We start from the raw sequence: 23859 nt of genomic DNA, 5'->3' as shown, positions 1-23859 counted from the left end.
CAACCTGTTCTGTTATAGGAAATGATTCATGTGTCATTAATGAATGTTGAAAATCGTCTAGCAGTTTTTGAAAATAAAATATTAAGAAAAATACAAGGTTTTGTTAAAGAAGGAGTATGGAGAACTAAGATGGTTGTGCCAAAATTATACCTACAATAAATACGTGAAGATAAGTTAGGATGTCTATCTAAAAAAAAGCACAAACAAATCTAACAGAAGTACTGAGGACTGAGGAATGATGGCTGGAACGTCCAAAATTAAGATGGTAAGAACCAGGTTGTAAATGACTTGGAAAAAGTGGGAGGGAGAGTTAACACGACGAATGTCGGAAGGATGTGGCTTACCTAAGAGGCGAAGAATTGACTAAGATTCATGATGTCCCAGCATTAAGTATCTTTGTAACATTCAATCAACCGTTAAGATTAACCCTGATTAAATCTTATCGGTTTTTAATCTCAATTATATATCGTATTACAGATTTAAATTGAAATAGAAATATGAGTAATATTAATAGATAAATTATGAAAAAATCTCACAAGTTTAAAAAAAGAAACTAACTTCACCTAGATTCTATTATTTTTCTTGTATACGAGTAGTTAAACATTATTATAACTTTTATATATATTATATATCATAACTATTATTACAAGAAACATATTTAAACGAATCCACCGGAGATTTTTTTTTTAATATTAACTACCAAAGTAGCAGTGTGATCGTTAAATTTGTGTTTAATGGTCTCAAAAAAAAAAACAAAACGAATAAACCGGCGAATTACAAAAAAAATAATAATGTACCGCTTCATTACGATATTGTTTACCACTACTCTTTTGATAGATATACACGAAATCATAATTTATGTTAATGGCCAACAATTAATGATTTTTAGACACCCGATGTCAGTTGCCACAGAATTAACGGATGACTTGAAGTGTTTGTACTGTTCTAATTCTGGTTATATGTTAATATCATTATATAACTGGAAACTATATGAAGGGAAAAACAAAAACTTTATTTCATGCACTTATTTATTTTTCTTTATTTACCGGAGGGAAATGTAAGGTGCGGTTCATTCTTCTCCTTAGACCAGCGCTGTCCAAACGTTTTGTAAGTAGGGGCGTATCTGAATGATTACAAAGTTTGCGCGGGCGCCAGGATTCATTTGAACTATTTCCACCATATTGCTGCCACTAACAAAATAATTATAATAATGACGAAAACATTTGGAAAAAAAATCAATTGCATTTACTCAACACATAATTAATGTGAAATTTGACGCTGCATGCTCGCTCCAAGTTGAGGAAAACTGTTGTGTAGCTGGAAAAAGCTGCTCTTAACGCGTAGTCAAGGTGGGAGAGAGTCCGTCAAGCAGGATCGGTACTTGTTTTTGATGATGTTTATTGATGAAAATACAACTTCACAAAGATATGAACCAAAGTATGAATGCATTTTCAGTGCAACAGTAAGGAGAATTGGTTATATTTCTGTGTCTACGAGAGTCCATATATTGCTACACGTTCCATGTGAGGATTTTAAAGAAAGGCCTTCTTGAAAATTTAAAACTTCCATTTCTCATTCTACAATTATATAATTTCCGAATATTTCACACACCTTTTTTCCAAGTTCACTAACGTCAAAGGAAGCGAATGGATTATTGGCAAACATTATCAGGGGTTCAAGTACTGAAAACTGGCTAAATCTAGTATCAAATTTAAGAGTTTCAAGATGCTTGGCATAAGAGGAGAGGTTAGACTCGCCGTCATTTAGTGTTGTTTCTAGGATTGATTTGAAATTTGGAAAGTGTGAAAGGGAATTTCTGTTTAAATATGTAATGCATAACTTCACTTTCTTTACAAACGCATTTATAACACTTATCATATGTAAAATGTTATGATATTTCCCTTGCAATTCGAGATTTAGCTCGTTTAATTTTGAGGTGGAATGTAAATTTAGTAGCCATGATATACCATCAACTTCAACACCGATTCTGTGTTGAAAAATGGTTAATTTTTTAAAATTCGATCATTGCAGAATAGGCTGTTTGCTAAACTATGATGAAATGGGTGTAAAGAAAATTTCTCCTATTTTCCTTATAGAAGTCAGATGGTTATTACAGGGGAAGGTGTTAACCCGGTTATTGGAATTGTAAGATGAAGTGAAAATATTTTTCTAGGATAAACAAACGCTATTTTAAATGCTTTTACGAAAAAATGAGTGTATGTTACTGTTGGTTTACTTAGCTGACGTAATTTTATTTAGATGACTTGAATGTGATTCTACAAGGATGTACGCAATTAAAACATTTTATTAATGACAGACAAAGTTCATGCTTTCATTACGAAGCGTGATTTCTCGATTATTCGCCTCCAAAGCAAAATTTTTTATGTTTTTCCAAATACGTCATTATATTGAGAATAATTTGGATGAAGAAGATACTATTATTCACCAAAATTTGGATTGCAAGAAGGTGGATTTGCGTGTGCTAAAAATTCAGTTTGCAGAGTATTTCCCGGAAGATAAAAATTATTTTTTGAAGGGAGACGGTTACCTAACCCAGGAAAACGTTGTTGGAGCTGCTAAGTTACCAGTTGAGGTTCACGAACAACTCATCGAAATTTCTGCGGATAAAACGTTAACTAGAATTCACATTTGAAGATTTAAATACGTTTTGGCTTGCTCGTCGAAGTGAATATAGTATTTTAGTCTCAGAAGCAGTGAAAACATTAATTCCTTTCGTCACCTGTTACCCTCGTGAAAAGGGTTTTTCGTTTTATGGTTGCGCTTAAAAGTAAATACAGGAATTATTTTTTATCATTTGAAAAAATTTGCTTTTTTGTGTTTCTAACGTAGATCCACGTATGAAGAAACTTTTAAATGAAAAACAAACTCGACCATCTCATTAATTTATTTTCTTTACATGTGTTCTTATAAATGTAAGTAAAACGTAAAAGTATAAATAATTTTTTCCCCATAAAATGATATCATTGTTGTTTACGTGTTTAAGTTTTGAAGTTGTTGGCTAATTTCGCAACCCGGAGGATGAGAAACGCTGCACTAAACGAATTATTCGTGTCCATTCTTTAGAAAATACAGCACGGCTTGGGAAAAATCGTAGAATATATTATTACTCTATCATTAAAAATAATTGACAGTAATGATAAATAATACACAAAATAATTTCCGATCGGGGAACTAATATTTTCTTTGAAGACATATAATGCTATTTACGCTGTTGGATCTGACCAATAATTTATGCAACGCGACAGAAAAATACTTTTTCTATGTATATAATTATTTTAAGTTCATATAAAAAAAAATTAAACTTTACCCGATTGAACTAAAAGTCATATTAGTAACATTAAATAATGGTGCTAAATATTAATTAAACTTTTTACGTTTTCTTTAACAGATTGATTTTGCGCCTCGTGTTATAACCCAACTACTGGACGTACAATACGTGAGGCGAAGGTTTACCCCTCGCCAACTATAGTGTCGAATGGACTATTCATGCATAACACATCCGTCACCTGCTCATATTAATTTTTTTTTATTTCCAATGTTTTATACGTTATTATAACGCATAACATATAAAACATATTTTTGCAGTATTCTAATTACAAGGATAAAAAATATTTTATTATTGGAAATTTTTCATTATAGAATAAATATTATTATATAATTAAGTATTTTTGAGGATTAGAAAATTCCTCGAGTTTCCTGGTGTCCAGGTTATGTTTTATTGTGTTTTCGATTCAGACTTTTAAGTGTTGGTAGTGATATCATTACATATGCCTGCATAGTATGAATTTACGGAAATATTTATTGTGGATATTAGGCAAATCGGTTGTTTTTTTTATAAAAAGTAATCTTTCTTATCGTCCTGTAAAAGAATAGAAAGAAAAATGTTTATACAATATTTAATGTTTCTAACATTTTTAAGTTAGTATTTTTATTAAGTCATATTTTGTGCTTCTAAATGAAATATTTACCGTAAAAAAGTATTTTTTTTTTAAATGGTAAATTGCTAATAAAATAAATATCTTTGTTATATAAAGAATTAAATTTTCTCTATTAATGTTTCCCAATATTTCCATTTATTGGTATTATTATATATTTTTTTTAATTGTGTAATTTTATTGTATGTTCGATGAAAGTAAAAATGGATATATTTGGAATTATTGATGAAACGCGTTTTTTTTTATATTTTGAACACGATGGACTTGCTTGTTTTGATGCAATTCAAAAGCAATCTCAAGAAAAAAGATTAAACAATTTTTTCTGAATCCTCCGTCTTTATTTTCGAGTTAATGATGTTTTTTTTTTCATTCAATGAAAAAATTATATTTTCAATCCATTGCATGGAACGTAATTTTTGAATGTTAATAAAATGATTAAGGTTTTCAAAAAAAAAACCAAAGATATATAATTCTAAATTAATGCATTTTTCGCTTATTTTAAATTTTCATTTTTTTCCAGCTAAAAAGTATTGGAATTTACTGTTTCCATAAATTTCACGTTGTAATATTTATATATTTTTATTTCAATTTTGGTTTACTATTAGGACATGTCTTTAAGATTCATTATCTTAATAATGCTACAAAGTTTATGTCTGCTGTATTTCATGTTCCTTCAGCTGAATGACTGATTTAAGATATATTAATGTCCTTAAAACACTGAACATATTGATCGTTTTGAGAAATTAAAACAAGATATAAGGTAAAAGAAGTGTTTTCCCTTTAGTAATCAGTTGCCATGTTTAATTGAATCATCAATATTTCCTTGTGGTGACAATTATTAAGATACCGTCGAAAATGTTTTTTATGCTTACGGAAGATTACATTTTTTTCCGGTAATTCCCTGCAAATCTTTTAGCAGTAGTCCCTGGAAATTTTGATTATTTATCAAGGTACCTCGTTGTTGGTTATTTACTATTATGAAACGTAAATTTAATTTTTCTGTCAGATTATTTACGGAATTTTAATCCGAATTCCTCTCGGCTGCATACAAAAGGCAAATATCAGTTGAGAAGTTTACCGCTTTTTTGTTTTGTAATTATGGTTTAAAGAAGGATTCTTTTTAGAAATCCGTAATTTATATTAAAAATTAGCGTACACTAAAGCGTGTCTGTGCATAAAATTGTTTTTTGCTTTTCACGTATTTAACGATTGTTTAGACACAGAAAAGGATTGTATCATATATATTGGATACAATTATACGCATCTTGAACGTAATATATCTGAAATTTTTACATGTCGATAATTTCTAAAAGAGATTTTTTAGTTTGAGAAAGTGATTGAAGAAAACCGGAAGAGACATATCAGGCAACCATTAAAGGAAAGATTTTGTTTTTTGATTTACATTGTTTGACTTTTTATCGGCTGAAGGTTATAACTATTAAGAGCGACTTGCTTGTTTTCTTCTGCTTAGCTTTGGATAGAATTCATATCGGTTGTTTTTTGTTTTGATTATTGACAATTTATTATTATTTTGGCAAGTAAAAAGTATCATCAGCTATTATAAATGTTTTATAGTTCATAATTCTATGTCTGGGTTTATTTGTAGATGCAATTTATTTTTTTAGGGTCAAAGGTAACATAGGTGCTTTTGTTTGTATTTTTTATTTTAAATTTTCTACCTCGTAACTAAATTATTTTGACACAACTTTTCACATCACTTTAATTTGTCATGATAGATTTTTACACCCAAAAAGTAACTGGTAATACTTACTAGTTTGATTAGTTATGAAACGTTTTTAACTTCATTAAATTATAAAAATAATAATTATACTTCTTTCGTAACATTATTAAATTAGCTTCAACTAGCAGCCTCTCGCATTAATAGTGTTATTCTACAAATGTAAATAAAACACTATTCTGAAAGAGAGGGTTAATGTTTTAAAATAATTTGTTTTGAAAATTAGAATTTAAATGTAAAATTAAGAGCATTAACTTAACTGCTATCCCGTAAATGTTAACAAAAACTATGCTGTGTAATATTTTTCAGACAGTCAATATATTAAATTTGTATTTCACGTTTAGTAATTTCAATTTGTTTGGTCTTATCGTAAACTATTTTGTCTCATTCTCGCATCTTTTTTTTTCTTTCATAATTTATGTCAGTTTTACGCGACTGCCCAATAAGGAGTATAATGTGTTTATTAGAATGTATGTTTGTTCCACCGTATCAGCTGAACGGCTGAACCGATATAGTTGTGTGACCACGTCGTTGAGTCATTACATTACCGGGAGTGACATAGGCTGTATAAATATATATATTTATATATATATCATATATATATATATATATTTTTTTGTCTTATTGTTTCTTAATTTATAATATTTTTCTCTTGTTTATTCCTCTTTATTATATCTGATCGATATAATATCTTATAATAAAGAATGATCTTTGTTAATCTCATCGATTTCAATTAATCGGTGTAGTTATGTTTTTGTTATGACTGGCTTTTTTTAAGTTTGTAAAATATATTTTTATCTTACTTAACTTATAGTAATGCATTTTATGTTCACTGGGGTTTAAATAATATACTCGTTTGTGAACACATTCATAAGTATTTTTTTTTTATATTGGAAATTTATGAAGCAGTAGACAAGAGAAATTATTAATGAAGTAATATTTCCTTATGCATAATATTCAGTATTAGAAAATTCCTCGAGTTCACTTGCGTCCGAGTTATGTTTTATGATTTCTTCGATCCAGTCTTGAAATTTTTTCTGAGTGATATCTGTATATACGGATGGGTGGGTCGGATTTGAGCAGTACTGGACTGCTGAGAGTACCCCAACAAGTTCTTTGTTATGAACAAGTGGACTTCCGTTTTCATACTGAAAAAGAAAAAGAAAACTTTATTATTGTTTAGAATCGTTATTTAGTGTTACTGATTTTATTTTTCATGAATGTCATAAAATATTTCCTATTATATGTTATTAAACTTATGTCAATGTCAATTTGTATTTCCTATAGCGAATATTTCTATCTTCATTACAACGTGTTGGGGTTTTGCTCAGAAACAAAGATTTAGGCTTAATTTCAAAAAGTATAATGACAGTTATATTATTTTATTAATTTAATTAATAAAATTTAAAAAAAACACCACGTTAGATTTTATCGATTCCATAAGAAAAAGAAGACGAGAATATTATGGACACATATTACCACCGATGCCTCACACCAGACTGATTAACCAAATTTTGAATAAAATCAAGAATTACAAAGTGAAGAACAGTTTGAAATGGTGTAAGGAGATCGAAAATATCTGCAAGACCTTAAGAGCACGGAAGAAATGGTTCTGGGAAAAGATGATTTTTTATATATATATACGTGTGTGTGTGTGTGTGTGTGTGTGTATGTGTGTGTGTGTGTGTGTGTGTGTGTGTGTGTGTGTGTGTGTGTGTGTGTGTGTGTGTGTGTGTGTGTGTGTATAACTTAATGTACTCTATGTAACTATTTTTTCTTAGCAATCTGTTGGGTGATTGTATTCTTGTAAATTGGACCAATATTTCTTATTGAATCGCCACATCGTAAAAACATTGTACCAATATCATCCTTTAACCATCGTAGTTAAATTAGCCAACAGCTTTTATTGTGTGGAAAATGAAAGAGAAGCATGAGAAATACCACCTTTCCACCTTACCAGCTTTCCCGAACGATGTATTTACGAATGTAACCATCTTCTATACCTGAGACCGTAAAATGAATAATTACTAAGAAAGAATTGTTATCAAGATAGTACAATAAACGCTTCAATAATTCAAGGATTGTGTTACATTAAACTTGCAATTCATTATAATGGCTTAAATTAACAGGTATATTTATGTTAATAACATAAATTACATAATCGTAATTCGAAGGTGATAGGACATTTTAAAAATTACTTTTTAAAAACGGAATTAGAAAATATAAAGAAATGTATTTCTATTTAAGAATCAATTGGTGGAAATAGAAAACCAAAATTTTGTGGTAGAAAGGCGAAAAGAAGGTGAGAACTTAATTCTTTTCTAGATAAACAGAAGAGTCTGTATGTCTGCATATAGATTAGATCTAAGTTGTTTACTTTCTGATTCATATTAGCGTAATTAATATAAAAAAGGAAAATATGTTATAATTGTTCTTCATGCACAGGTAAAAATATGGGTAAAGGGGTTACACAGGAAGCAAAATTTTGGTTGATAGTTATGTAATCAGCGACAGCATTTAATGTTCACCCAAATCTAATTCTATTAAATGGCTTTTAAGAATATATTTTACTTACCGCACACGGCCCCTCGGATTCAGTTACAGGTGTACAGTAGTTTACGTCTGTAAATGTTGAATAAGATTGATAATACTGTTTACATTCTTGGTAGTCTATTACTTTACGAGTTAAAGATCGTAACCAACCGTCATGTACTAATCCATTCGGATTGTCCTGAAAGAAAAATCAAACAACCAGTTAGTTTATAAACTAACGTTTAAGAAATTATTCGGTGTTGATACTAAAATAGGTTGTAAAACTCCCAAGTACTTTTTAGTGTAATTAATAAAAATTGTTATTAAAATCATTCATACTTCACCGTGTTAACTTTAGTTTAGAGAAATTGCAGGATTATGAATTTCAGTTTTTCACTGATGCTGTTAATTTTAGTATACATATTTTAAGTTGATTGACGATTTCATTGAGTTTACCTGTTATCTAGCTTATCCAAATAGTGACGAATCATTGTGCTGTATTTTTATTTGAAAATTGTTTTAGTACCGTATTTAAAGATATTCACTTTTCTTGAGAAACCGTACAAAATGTGTCGAATTTGAATTGATAATTTGACGTTATATTATATGCATTAATTCCAACTTTTCGATGGGTATCCCAATTCTATATGAGGTTGATATGCTCGATTTCTACGGAAGGAGGTAATTAAAGCGACAGAAATCTCTCAATGAGATTTACACGTTCTCCAAAATGTTGCTGGCCAAGAAATATACTATGAAGAACTACAACAACAAAATGTCTGTGTCGGGAAATGACAGATATTTGTTTACTGACTGTTTAGTACCAGCAAGGATGAATAGATGCCGAACTGTAGTATTGTGTTGTAATGTTTTACTCATCGCTCGGTTGCAAAATAGTATTGTAAGAGAAATAAATTCGGGGACCGGATTTTGAATAGACATATAACTATTAAACAAAGTAATTTTCTCCTAATATACTGATTATTATTTTGATATTTTTTTAATTATGATGAATAAAATGCTAAGCATCAATAAAGAATTTACATTGTTTTTCGTTTGGTTCGAACTGAATCACTCCCTTGTGTACCATCGAGTAAGATAATTGGTAGCTCGATTTACTCGCATTCTCGTATCTCTTCGGCGAGTAAATCTATTTTCCGTTAACGATTTATTTTACTCTAAAGTTAATATTTCATTCGCGTAATTTCCATGTCTGGTATGTATAATTTCTTTTGGCACACATTCACGATAAAAAAAAAAAAACGTCGTTGTACGTTTAAGAGTTCGCCTATCACTATAAACTCTCCCAGAGGAATTCCAGTTGTGGCCTCTTGGAAGATCGTTTAAAATATTTTACCGCTACTCAATTATGTTATATGCCAAGCTACACAGATCAGCTGTGTGTGATTTGTTTTTGAGTTCCGATTGATTTATTACAATCTTTGTTCTCTTCCATAAAATTCTCCTATTTTATGTTTATGTACAAACAGTACAAAAACAGTTCTGTATTCAAATGTTGTTTAATATCATTGCTTTATATATGTTTATTATAATTAGTTTTACATACACTACTTACTTTTACATTAATACTTATTCTATATTTATGTATGTGTGTATGTATATGCATGTATATATATATATATATCCGCTCGCACTTTCAAAAAATCCATTTTTACTGTGCACTTACTCCGTAATAAGCACTTGTACAAAAATGTTTATCAATTTACTTATTTTTTTATATTTACAGTTATTTAGAACTATTTACACTTTTTTTATTAATTTAGCTAGATTTATTTTAACTTAGTTATTGTGTATATCAACTTATTATCTTACCTTCTTTTCTTCCCTGCCAGTTGCATTATAGTATCCATATCCAGTTATTACGACGCTATCTCCTTTTAGTGGAGGTTTCTTTGCAATTTTAATTGGTTTCACTTTTTTATCAAATTTAAGTGGGGTTTTCAATTTAATCAAGGCTATATCATTATAAAAAGGATATGTATAATTAGGATGTGATACAAACTTTTCAGCCCAACTGGTTTGTCCCTTATCAATCGCTGAATCGCTGCCACCTCTTATTAGTGTCAAACTAGCATTTTCACTAAACAGAAAAATAAAAATGTTTAATTATTCAATAATTATCATTTAAAATATATTTGTTGATATTAATCTACAGATAATAGGTGAAGAAACTTAGATTTTTGAGTAGTTTGCTTTCTGAATGAAAACGTTGGACAAAGAGACGCAAAAAAACCTTTTCTAGGGCTGGAGTAGTAGCAAATTATAACGAATATACCTCTTGCTGATCTCGGTTCTAAATCAGGCTTTATCCCATTCTCTATCTTCTCTTGCTTTAGTTTTCAGGGTTGTTGTTTCTAGGTATACTACCTTGTCCCATTCCGCTCTTCTTATCAACATATATGGAACTGTTTCTTCCGGAGGAAGCCAGCTTAACTGACCACATCCCACCGCTGGTATTGATAAATGGTGTGCTCAACGGTATCTTCAAGATCGCAATACCTGCATAGAGGAGACGCTCTCCTGTCAAATCGATACAGGTAGGCTTCAAACTCGCCATGTCCAGAAAGGAGTTGCGTTATATAGAAACCTACGTCACCCAGTCCTCTCTGCACCCATACATCTATCTCGTAATTAATTTACGAGTCCATACACCAGTAGGTGAGGTGTTCCAGGCCTCCTGCTACTCGGTCTTAGCTTCGGTCTTAGTCATACCAAGTTAAACCCGCCGGAGCATCAATGCACGCAGCCGCATCGGGGGAATCCCGGAGATGACCTCAATAGCGTTTCGCGAAACCGTGCGGTATGTGGCCGCAATGTTCAGCGCAACACGTCTTTGAAGCGATGATATTTTATCTACATTCCTTTTCTTTTCAAGGGTCTCTACCCACACAGGGACGGCATAAAACATGATAGTAGAAGCCACCGTCAGTATTATACGTCGTCTAGAAGCACGAGGACCTCTGGTTACGCATAAGCTTACCGAGATTATCAACAAATGTCTCAGCACGTGCCAAGATCTGCTGAAGGTGGACTTTGTTGTTTCGGCTCTTCTCCAACCACACGCCGAGGTACTTAACGCATCCTGACGTGGGAACGGATATACCTACATAGATATTACTTATAAAATAAACCTTTATACAGCGTTATTATTCTATTATAATATGGTATGATTAATTAATTAATTAATTTTATTCGTTACTGTATAAGTCTATCGAAAGCAAAGTTATTTGAATGCTAATTGTAGCGTTTTCCGTTGGTAAACAAACCACATTATGAGGGGGGGAATAGATAAATAAACGTTTCCCTTTGAGGATTATTATTTATTTTATTATTTCACCTTCCCTTGCCAATACAAGCATGATGTACATAAACTATTAGAATGTAGAATGATTTTTGTACCATTGGACTCTTTATGAGAAAGTAATTCACAAGCACCAACCCGTTCATAAAATGAGACAGAATATTAGTAATCCAATAGATGTGTGTTAATTATAGGAATTCAAAAGTTAGAAATTTCATACTTATAACCCCTTTCTCATAAATTAGAGTTACATTTTGTTCCTAATTCACTTTAGGTATTTAATTTTTCTCTCTGATTTATATTTATAAATCTGACTTCATGATAAAAGTGTAATTTTTTCAGACTTCATTGTAATTATTTGTGAAAAAAAAGAGGTTTAGTATGTAAGTATGGAATTGTTCGAATCTTTTCACTGTTCACCTCTCTTGATCGCCTCATGTCTGTAAATTAACAGGTAGATAAATTATCATTTGTTGTTTGACGTCAATAAGCCTTGTCAGTTATCTTTTATTCTATGGTTTATTTTCTCTTCGAATTGCAGATGAATCATTTTATATGCGAAGGGAACTGATCCTTGGTTTTTTTTTCTTGTGTAAACTTTGATAAAAATTAGTAATTAAAGAAAGAATAACATGAGAAATACGAGGTGTGTGAGAAAAGTAATGAGATTGGTAACACTGCGAGCGATTTGGCCACGCTGTGTCTTCCAGTCTGTGCTAAACTGGTTTGATCATCCCTTCCACATGCTCAGTACGAATTTCAACTCCGTTTAGCCAACACATTATTTTTGACAGCGCCATCAGTGAAGTTGTGTTTTTGTTGTGTGTTACGAAAATGGAGCATCGGAATTTAGAGCAACGTTGTGCAATCAAGATTTGTGTAAACTTGGGGAATCCGCGAGTGTGACCTTTAAAAAGTTGAAACAGGCCCGTGGGAAACATTGCTTATCATGAGTTTTCCGCTTTCGTGAATCATTTTTGGAAGGCCGAGAACACGTGAAGATCAACCTCGCTCATGGAGGTCATCTACTTCAAAATCTGACGAAAACGTTGTGCGTGTGAGGATTCTTGTGAGATCAGACCGTCGTTTAACAATAAGGATGATGAGTGCACAGTTAAATTTAAACACTTTCACCGTACATAAACATGTCTTAAAAGGACGTCATTTTGGAACTCTGGAGAACATTCAAAAGACTCTGACCGACCAGTTAAAAGCCCTACCAGTTGAAGCCTTCCAGCGCTGCTACCAGGAGTGGGAACAACGACTCCGCCGGTGTATAGCTGTCCAAGGGAACTATTTTGAAGGGGATAATATTGTTGTTTGAAAAAAATAAAATGTTAAGTAAAAAGTCAGTCTCATTACTTTTCTCACACACCTCGTATGTTATCTACCGGAATTTTTTAATCATAAAATTTGCTTATTATTCGATATATTATTCATCTAATAGTGTTACTCATAATTTCAGATTTATTTGTATTTTTCCTCGTTATAATAAGGATAATTAACTACGATTTCATTTATACATGTATTTTTTTCGAAAATGTTACATACTTTCATGCAACATTTTTGTCATTTATACTAACATTCGTTTCTACGTTCTAAACAAGCGTACAAAGTACACGGAAAGATTTTTTGTAATAGTAGTTTTACAGTTTGCGTGTTTTTATTGTAAACATCTTAATGTTGGTTGTTAGAATATTTAAGATTATCATATTTCAAACTGATTTTGTTTTATGCTCGTAATTTCAACTATTTTTACGATTTTTTTTTGTACATAAAAATTAAAAATGTTTAAAATGTCGGTTTTCGGATTACAATTAGAATATCTATTTTGACCATTCCTGAGTCCGTATTGACTAGTTTCGGCGTGATGTCTTTACGTACGTATGTCCTAGCTGCTACCCAAAAGTTCGGGGAATTTTACCATAAAAATAAAATAGCTTACCATAACTTATAATTTCCACTGTCTCCTTCAAGGTAATCCCTTTCGGCATTGATACAGTGATCCCAGCGTTTTCCCCATGATTCCATGCATCCCTGGAAGTCTGCAGGTGTAAGTGTTCGAAGCACGTTCTGCGTTTCATCCTGAATCCCCTGAATTGTGACGGCCTTTCAATTGATATTTTATTTTCCGAAATAGAAAAAGTCGCACGGGGCAAGGTCTGGCGACTAGGGTGGTTGGGCAATCACTACCGTCTTTTTGGAAGCCAAGAAATTCCGAACGGCTAGCGATGTGTGCGCGGGTGCATTGACATGGTGCAGAACCCAGCTGTTGTTACCCCACAGATCTGAACATTTGCGCCTAATGCTTTCACGTAACCGCTTCAAAACTTCACAATAGAACATCCCATTGACAGTTTGACCAAGAGGAACAAATTCCTTATGGATAATGCCTTTGATGTCGAAAAAAACAATCATCATGGACTTCACGTTGCTGTGAACTTGGCGTGCTTTTTTTGGCCGCGGTGAACTTGGCGACTACCACTGCGACGATTGCTGCTTAGTTTCAGGGTCATACCCCTCCACCCTTGTCTCATCACCGGTTATGATGTTGGAGACGAAGTTAGGGTCATCTCTTGCTGAATTTTTCATTTCACTACAGACAGCTACGCGATTTTGTTTCTGGTCGCTGTTCAACTGACTCGGTACGAATTTTGCATCAATGCGTCTCATGTTCAAATTGTCCGACAAGATGCGTTGCACGAACCCATATGACATTTGTACGATTGCACAAACATCATGGATTGTTTGTCTACGATCTGCAACAATTGCCTCTAGCACTTTCGCGATGTTTTCCGGTGTTGCGCTTGCTGATGGTCTTCCTGAATACTCATCGTCATCGTCCATCTTTGAATCGTTTGTACCACAAAAAAGTTTTACTTTTATTCATAGCATTGTCACTAAATGCTTCCACAAGCAGGAGATGGGTTACTGTACCAGTTTTTTAAGCATGAAACAAAATTTGATGCAGGTTCTTTGCTCTTTAAAATCTGCTATGTAGAACTTCGCCGATGCAGTAAAACACAACGTTACACATCCGCACGAAAGTCAACAATGCAGCCTCTCACCGTTACAGATGTTGGAACACTGATTCACAAAGGGTACTGTTAGCCACATCTAGCGGCAGCAGGTCGTACCAGCAATTGTTCGCGCGCGAAATTCAAATTCCCCGAACTTTTGCGTAGCACCACCAAGATACATGTATGTATCTTGCATAATTTAAAAACAATTAGCCATACATAGATCGTTGAAATCGTGGATTTAGGACTTCTGTAACATCTACTTGTGCTGCTATCCTTTTGATTCCAATCGACTTGATGAAAAATGTTCAAAATGCCCAAAATCCAAAACATTGGGATTTTGAACTTTTTAATTAGTAAGCTGTCTTTGAAAGCTTTTCGACGATATAAGTGGTACTTATTTTCATTGGTTCTAGAATTTTGGCTAAATAAAATTTTAATTTGTGAAATATTTGGATCTTACAAGGAGAAGGCACATCGATTCGAATACGACTTCATTTCCTTTTTTTTAATTTAAATATATTCATTTATTAATAATTATTAACCTCTGATTGTAAAAAAAATGTTCTACAATAAATATTAATTCAATAATAATAATTTGTGAAGTAAAATTTCATGTACTTTTAAAAATGTCTATATGTAATTTAATAGGCGTACAAAGAAGTCATGTGGTGTCCACATCAAATAATTGTACTTACAGTAGAGGTACCCATGCAGATGTCAGTACCCATTTCTTATTCAGTATTATCGCAGATCCCATGTGGTATGCGTTTATCATCACGGCCGCCTGAAAACGCAAAAGAACATTTTTTTTTTTACACAACCGAACACGTACAATCTTTTTCATCTTAATAATGAATTTTTATTATTAATTTGAAAGATGGAAAGTCCAACAGTTTTTCATTCTTTTATATTTCCTTTTTCTCTTACTTGCACGTTTTAACACCTTTCGATATATGATAGATGAAATAATTATTTTTTGTAGTGTGTGAGAAGATATGCCTAGATTGATCAGGATTCGAACCTTCGCAAGAAAGGGAGAGACTGTACAGGTTCACCACGAAGATCCGATGCTATTTTTTTTTTAATGAATATGATAATTTAGACGATCTCACAAATTATCGAAAACGATAAATGTGTAAGTTCGTTCGTTTGGCATGTAGGTTAGGGAGAGCAAATTATGTTCCAGCCGACCGATCCCTAAATACAATTTAATACATTTTGCTGTTGTTATCAGTGATAATGCATTTATCCGGCAATTATGTATGTTTATTTTAAATTTATTGGGAAGGAATATATCTGCGCTAATATTTTTCTTTCGTACAATATCTTCATACCCGGATGAATTACCATTACGTCATTAGTTTTTTTAAATTTATTTTACTCATATCAACTAGCCATATTATCAAATAGGAAGGTATTTTACGCCAATTTATTTTATGAACGTTTGCAAGTAAAGTTATAATTTTACTCTACGTATTATCTAATGGCCTTTACGTATATAACGTCTTATACGATAATTATTTACAACCGTTTCTTCACCGAGGTGATTGGAAAGTATTCTGAACTTTAGAAGCGATCTCTTTAAAGACATAACTGGTTCGTTAGTTTATTCAAAACTAGTACTGTTGGGTAAAATAACAAAATAAAATGACACACAGCTCGTTTTTGCCAAAAGAATTGGATTTTAATTTATCACACAAAAAACTGCATATAGATTAATAATATGAAAATCTGCAATTTAACAAAGCCTGAAAACAAAAGAACTTAAATCACCTTTTTTACAATCATATACTTATAAACATAACATCAATAAACATAGTGTAACTGGAAAACTGTTGCATTACTGACGTATTCTGTAATAATAAAAAATTAGCAACGAACAAATGTCATTAACTTAGAACAATAAACTACAATAATTCCTACCATTGGCACTGGCCTTTTTTGATTTATGAATATCTTCATACTTATCGTTAAATAATTAAAACTTGCATTTCTAGTTTGTTATGGAAAAAAGGCCAGTGTAAAAAAAGTGAATTACAATATAATCAATTACATCCAAATTTCATGCAGTTAATATTATTCTACATGTTTATTCCTATAAACTAGGCATAAAGCTAAACAAAAAAAAATGTATTGAAATTTAAACAAACAACGTAATAGGTTTTGAAAAATATGTTATCTCTATAGTAAAAATTCACAACACAAATATCGGTGACACAACTAAACCGCATACAGAGCTTCTAAAAGCAAAATACATAATTCTGAATTTTCATCTTTTAGTGGTGCCATCTCTTAGTTACAAAATACAATGAGACTGAACATCATCGCAGAAATTCATAAACAATACACAAAAATGTGACAACCACTGCACCGTTTTATTATTGTGCATTAATGTAAACTATGTATATATTAACATATTGAAGAACAGTAATAAATCAGACAGTCTTTATTTTCATTTTCATATGCACAATGTTAACGTGAAAACATGAGCTCAATTTAACACCAGTACATAATTTTCTGCTATTTTAAATTACTATAAAATATAAGATCAACTGACTTTTAAACAAAGACTTTTAATGAACAACCAGAATATTATTAATAATAGTTATTCAATGACCTTAATCACACATTGTTTTTTGTACAAAGATGAACCGTGAATTAAAGTACACATATATACATACAGTTTATCCTTGGCGTAATCTACAGTGGTGTATCAGAAAATACAGAGGTAACACTGTTACTAGAAATTGAATAATACGGAGCATCACAAATTTGTAATAACCAGTTTGGAAAGATCCTGGTTCGATAAATTTGGCTGGTTTGTAGTAACTGACCACTTTCAACACTGGACATTATCTACTGAATTTAAAAAATTAACTTATCAAAGAAACGAGGCAAAACAATCATAGAAATCTGTGAAATCACGAAACACTGACGAGTACAACAAAACGAAATGGTGACCGAGTATTACCACACTAAACTCAACGTTTGTAGTACGAACATGTTTATGAATGCACAAAGGCGACGAATATAACCACACAATACGATAGAGAGAAACGAGAGCGAATCGCAGGCATCCACACATCGTGGATATCTGTCCTGCACTATACGAGAGAGAGAGAGAGAAGCGAGAGCGAATCGCAGGCATCCACACATCGTGAAATTCTGACCCGAACTGACAGAAGGTGGCGTGGTGAGAAGTAGGGGAAGCGAACTAGGCAATGGACAGAAGAGTGTATGTGTGTTAGCGACAACGGGTAGTGTGCAAGTGTTAGTGTGAGAACGATTAGAAAAACGTGTAGAATTCGGGAACGAAGACAAAATAAAAATTTTTACATGCAAGCAGACCATTAAAACAATTACGTAAGACTGATAAAATAATTTCTGAATACGAACAAGTTGAGGAATGACCTCATGACTAACAAAGAAAATTAGACTTGCAGGAACTATGTCAATATTAAAATTGGAAATAACAAAAAACAGTTAAGACTGATATGTTAAGACTAAACAGCAATAAATAATGCGTGATAGAAATACGCTGACAATATTATGATGACGCAACAATCAGTCAGACTGGAGCCGAGAGCGTTGATAATGAAAACAACACGCCAAAACAACCTATTCTAAAAGTACACGTATGATAAGCCTTACGAAAGTGCAAAATAAATTTACCATGCCTGTAATAACTACAAGACTCAACCATAACCTTGAATTTATTGGCATAAAAGCTACTTTACGCATTGGCGTAAACAAGTACGTTTATTGACAAAAATAATTTACAATTCAGGTTCAACTCAGCCGAGTAAGCTCAGCATAACTAAATAATACTGTAAAACAAAAGGTAACTAAACTTGTTTTTTAATCTGATATCCCAGGTTTTATTTCTTCTGCTGATGAAAAGTCTGAATATTCTGAAATAGACTGTGTAACTTACACTTATCAATGGTGTCTTAATTTCTTTGCTATTTCCTAAATTTTTATGTCAAGTTTCTTGTTACCTAAAATTAGTATATAAATCGGTTAGACCAGTATATTATGTATTCCTCTCTCTCTATACCTCTCCCTCATTTCCTCCGTCACCCTCTTTCTCTCTTTTCTCTTTAGCCTCCGGAACTACCGTGAGGTTTTACTTCATAGGATGAGTGAGGATGATATGTAAGAATGTTAATGAAGTGTTTTCTTGTAAAGTCTCAGGTCGACTATTCCTCAGATGTGTGGGTAATTGAAACCCAACTACCACAGAACACTAGTATCACGATCTTGTATTCGAATCCGTATACACGTAACTGCCATTACTAGGATTTGAAACATAGAACTGTCGATTTCGAAATCAGCTGGTTTGCCATATTGAGTTAACCACTGGACCAGCCGGGTAGGCTATATTATGTATTTCTAATTATGTTTATACGTACACCTGTAGTAATTCGAAACGTTTAATATAAGTTGTTCGACATTTATCACCTTTTAATCAGAAACTTTTATCAGAAATATATTAAACTAAAAACTTTTAATTTTCTGAAATTAAGAATTTGATCAAATTAACATTTTTTAAACTTATTCCGGAAAAGTTTAAAAAACTCAATCAAAAACAGCTTAAAAACTATTACGGATTCAGCTAAATAAAATAATGAATGATGTTTTTGAAATTATATATTTGAATATCAAACAACCTAATCGTATGCATGCGAGAAACAACTTTTAGCGTTGTAGATATTGTGTCCTCTGTACGGTAACACATTGATATAAACGGTTGATTTAGTCGTGAAAGATACTACCGTTATTTATGATAATAAAGTTAAACTTACCGTATAAGGGTAATCTTTAATTGATGCTCTTTTCCCTCCTATTATTCCAGCTATCATGTGATCTGTATCTTCATTTTTATTTATTAATTTAATTTCTTGCCCGTTGAATTCCTTTTTATCTTTGTCGTTAGCTGTTGCGAGTTCATTAGGAGCTGCATTAACTGTAATACATTAAAAAGAAAATTATATAAATGCTGCGTGTTAAGTCGGGAGGATACCGTCTTTCATGGATTTATTTGAATTTGTAGCAGTCAGCTTTGAATGTGTTACACAACACACCCAAAGCTGACTCTGATTATTGGCTGATTAAAAGTTTATTTCGTACAAATTGTATCGTATTAATTACTATGTTGTCTGGATTATACAATTCTGTGTTTTTTATTTTAATAAATAACAGAAACGTAATTTTTAGCCTAGAGTTTAGTTGAGCTATCTATTAGTATTACGATTAGTTTAGCGACTCAGATAGTCATTAATCGATAAATATTGGACTGGATGAAATACGCTATCACTCATCAACTTATGGGGCTACGTATTAAAGTTAAACTGACTTTTGTGAAAGAGAACCGAAAAGATTGCTATTGCCATGTCATATTTACGGAAATTTCATTAAACACAAAAATTGGCAGAATTCCCAGTTAAAACAATTTACATAAATTGTTCAAAACATTATAGTAATATTGAAATCTTGGACACTTACCGAAAAAAAACGTCGTACATAATGAAACGATAACCGCTATTGTCTTCATTATATTTTCTTTCAACTGTACTTCTCAATCCTACTAAAGCTGTTCCTGTAACGATTTATATTTATATATTATCTGAAGTGTTAAATATTTTAAATTTTGAATAACATGTTATCACAGTTGTTGAATAAATGTGTTGTTGAGATAACAGAATTTGATGAGATACACTTTCTTCATAAAATTCTTGCTACGTTGAATATGAAGATTGGAAATAAATAAATTAATAAACGTATATGACAGAAAATTTGTGAACGAAAACATCATTTATGATATACCCATCATCTAAATAAATCACAAATCCTCATTTGACCACCTTCATTACTTCCTGCACGTACAAACGTGATGTGCACAAACTACTGCTATGTGGAATGAATTTCGTACCATGTTTTCTTTTCCTGAAAATAATTCACTAGCACCGCCCCCTTCTTAAACAAAGCCAGTAACGAGACAATATATTGTAATCTTGTAGATGCGTAGTTGGTGATTGTAGGGGTTCATAGATTAGAAATGTTCATCTTCTAAATCCTTTTCTACTGGATTAGTTACATTTTATTACCTTTGTTATTAATGACTTTTAATTTTTTATCGTACAAATAATTTGTTAGGGAATCAGTTATTCGTTTTATCTTTTTAGTAATTTTATTACAATTATATCAGAATTAATCACTGTTATTTTTAGATACATTTTTCCGTTATCTGTATTTATTGACCATCTTTATTTATCTATTGATTGATTGAACCATGTCGTCTGGAAGTCTCCAGTTCTTTATGTAGCGTAGATTTTTTGATACGTGTTCCGGAGATATCTTCATCCGTTTCACCGTAATAAACGTACCGCTACCACAGTGGAAGATGTTTATTTTCAGAAATAATAAAAAACCGTTCAAAATTCAATCGTGGATGTAAAAAAAGTACGGAGAATGTACAATTTGTAATTTAATTGATCAAAAGCGATCAAAGTTTGTTGGAATTGGGTGATTTTAGTTTAAATTCTAATATTTTTTTTTTTTAATACTAAAGTATTAAAAAAAAAAAATATTAACGTTGTCTTTACGTACGGATTTGTACCAACATAAAGAGTCGATGGGAAATCTTCGCGTTTGATTTTAACATAAGATTAATTAATATTCTCTCTTATATCTATACAAGATGTTCCTTAACGTATTCGCCGAACTTCAGGAATTGATTCAGGAAACCAAAATGAACACGAAAGTTCACATCGACATAAGTCCTGTTTTTCTTAGGTTTTTTCTGGATGCAATTTTTTTATTTTCAACAAAAAAGTTATTTCTCTGGTACGGGTAAACGTACTTTTATTAAATTGGGCAAATCCATTACTATGTCTTATTCTACAAAATAAAAAATTTTTAAAACGCCATCATCAACAATTTCAAAATGGCGGCCATCCTAATTTGTTAATCTTCAATATCTTTGTAATTGTTTCTTTGATCATATTTTTACTTATTACAAAATTTATTAAGCATTTTATTTTGAACAAAATGATACCATCATTTGTGAAAATCCATTTGCAAACAATCGAATTATTGCAGACATTAACCCGGAAATAGAATTGCGAACCTTAATGCAAGGTGATAATTTTTAATAATTTACTGTTACTTTTTTATTATTAATAACTTTTATCACATTTAGTAGAGGAAATAAAAATAGGTAAAGACACTATCAATTCATATATGACCCAACCGACTTATCTTTCTTTTTTTTATCATAGCTTTAATATTAGGATGTTGATACGACCGTCTTAGTTCTTCGTTTTTTCTTATCCTTTGTATTACTTCTTCAATGAGTACCCTTATTTTACTTAATATTTTAATTTCAGATACTGCTACAAGTTTTTGATTATTTTTTTTAATGACCCATATTTCACCGCATTTTGTGTATACTACTTACAACAAAAAAGTTACAACCTCTCAAAAATTATAAAAAAACCGTTAAAAGCGGTACCACCGCTAAATAACTAATAATCACTAACTAATATCACTAAATAAGTGCTCCAAGGGGGTTTCGGGTTTCTTGTCTTCTTGGAACTTTAATATATTTATATTTATTTCTATAGTTGAAATAAACTTGTTTCAATCATTCAACTGCAGTGTGCATGTTAGACGCATGAAGTTATTTCCAGTCGTCAGGAAAATTCATCTTGAAACATGCTCATTTATGTTTGTTGTATGATTTAGCTTTACAGTTACAGACCGGTCAGTCTGACATTAGTCGGTGACCTGCTCACATCTTTACCGAGTTTCAAATTCCATCCTGTGTTTCGAAGTATTTATTAAATAAATAAATTAAAACAAGAATGTTTTATTGTTGAACTGGACATTTCAAACAGTTTTGTTTACCGCACTCTAACTCAAACAAATTCCGCATGATCAGTTTTCCTTTTGTGCGCGTAAAATGTCTTTGCGATATTCAATTTCACATCACACATTACGAAGAATATCTGCAGTTTTTCTTTTAATTATACCTTCGACTTTTTTTTTTGTGTGTAGTTCATTGATGTTGATAACTTTCGTTGCCGTTCTTGACAACCCCCGAAGAGAAAATCGAGTGACGTCATATCAAAGATTAGGGAATAATAGAGAATTGCTTTATCAACGTCTAGTTAATTGTTTATGTAGGTGGTCCCTAACTTGTGGTCGGGCGCGCCATCTTGTTGCAAGTAAACGATGGGTTGCCTGTGTTCTGTTTGTGGTACTGAATACTCCTGTAACATATCTATATAACTAGCGCTAGCAACCGTTAGCTCGTCGAAGAAGAATTTTCCGATCGTTACATAGCAGTCAACGCACACCAAAGGTAATTTTCGGACTATCATATTGTGTGTTTGGAACGACATGAGGGTTCTCGCTACCCCAAATCCGACAATTACTGCGGTTAACACGAAAATAAACAAGGAAGATCGCTCGTCGGAAAAGATTACTTTTTCTAAAAACGCATTATTTTTGTGCACTTTTATCAAGAATTTCCACGGCAGAATTGCAAGGACACGGTTTAACGTAAACTTAAATTGCATGCGCCAACTGAATTTTGTATGCATGAAAATGTAGGCGCTTGTATATAACCTTCACAATCGTTGATTGTGGTGTTCCCAGCACGACGAGTTAATTTACCTTCTCTGAAAAACTTCTCACTAGATCCGCAGGTTTCTTGGAAATGGTAGGTCTTCCAGAACCTTTTTTGTGCACTTCACTTCCTGTATCCTTAACCTGTTGATATCAAGGTTCTGTAGAGTTTTTATTAGGAAGATCACAGCCGTTCTCTAAACGAAAACGCATACAAACAGTAATAACAGATCAGCTTTCATGAAAATAAAGTACGCACGTTAGACATGGCTCAACTGATGATCTCCTTCCTGTTACTTCGCTCTAACGGGTTCATTTTAGTTCATCAGTAACTCTAGTCCCTACACTAATGTTTGACAAAATTAACGCCCGCTACGTTGCTTTGACCATTTTAATGACCCCTAAAATGCGCTGATTGATTTGTGTTCGCCCTGTAGTTTAATGAGTTTTATGCTCATTGCCTCCCACGCAACACTAATAAGCAGTTCCGTAAATTATAACAACTGAAAATATAGTGATATGCAATCAGTTAATTACTTTTATTATTTAACATATATAATTATTTTATTTATGTTATTTTTATTTCCCGTATTATAATTATATTATCTGTACCTAGAACGCAACTGACTGGATGATACATAACGCCCCGCAAAATCT

General features: G+C 32.0%; 1 protein-coding gene across 1 annotated transcript; it reads right to left on the bottom strand.

Moving 5' to 3' along the window:
* Positions 1 to 6549: 6549 nt before the first annotated feature.
* On the bottom strand, positions 6550 to 20215 carry LOC142325228 (chymotrypsin-1-like). The gene is made up of 6 exons (XM_075366708.1): positions 20077 to 20215; positions 19377 to 19537; positions 15267 to 15355; positions 10060 to 10327; positions 8270 to 8425; positions 6550 to 6842 (listed from the first exon to the last, which is right to left on the bottom strand). The coding sequence occupies exons 1-6, from the start codon at positions 20123 to 20125 to the stop codon at positions 6639 to 6641; spliced, it is 927 nt and encodes a 308-aa protein (XP_075222823.1). The 5' UTR covers positions 20126 to 20215; the 3' UTR covers positions 6550 to 6638.
* Between the last annotated feature and the right edge of the window lie 3644 nt (positions 20216 to 23859).

This window comes from Lycorma delicatula, chromosome 5 (genome assembly GCF_047948215.1).
Source record: "Lycorma delicatula isolate Av1 chromosome 5, ASM4794821v1, whole genome shotgun sequence".
Classification (NCBI taxonomy): domain Eukaryota; kingdom Metazoa; phylum Arthropoda; class Insecta; order Hemiptera; family Fulgoridae; genus Lycorma; species Lycorma delicatula.
The sequence above is the reverse complement of the archived record's forward strand: the minus strand, read 5'-3'. Positions and strand labels throughout refer to the sequence as shown.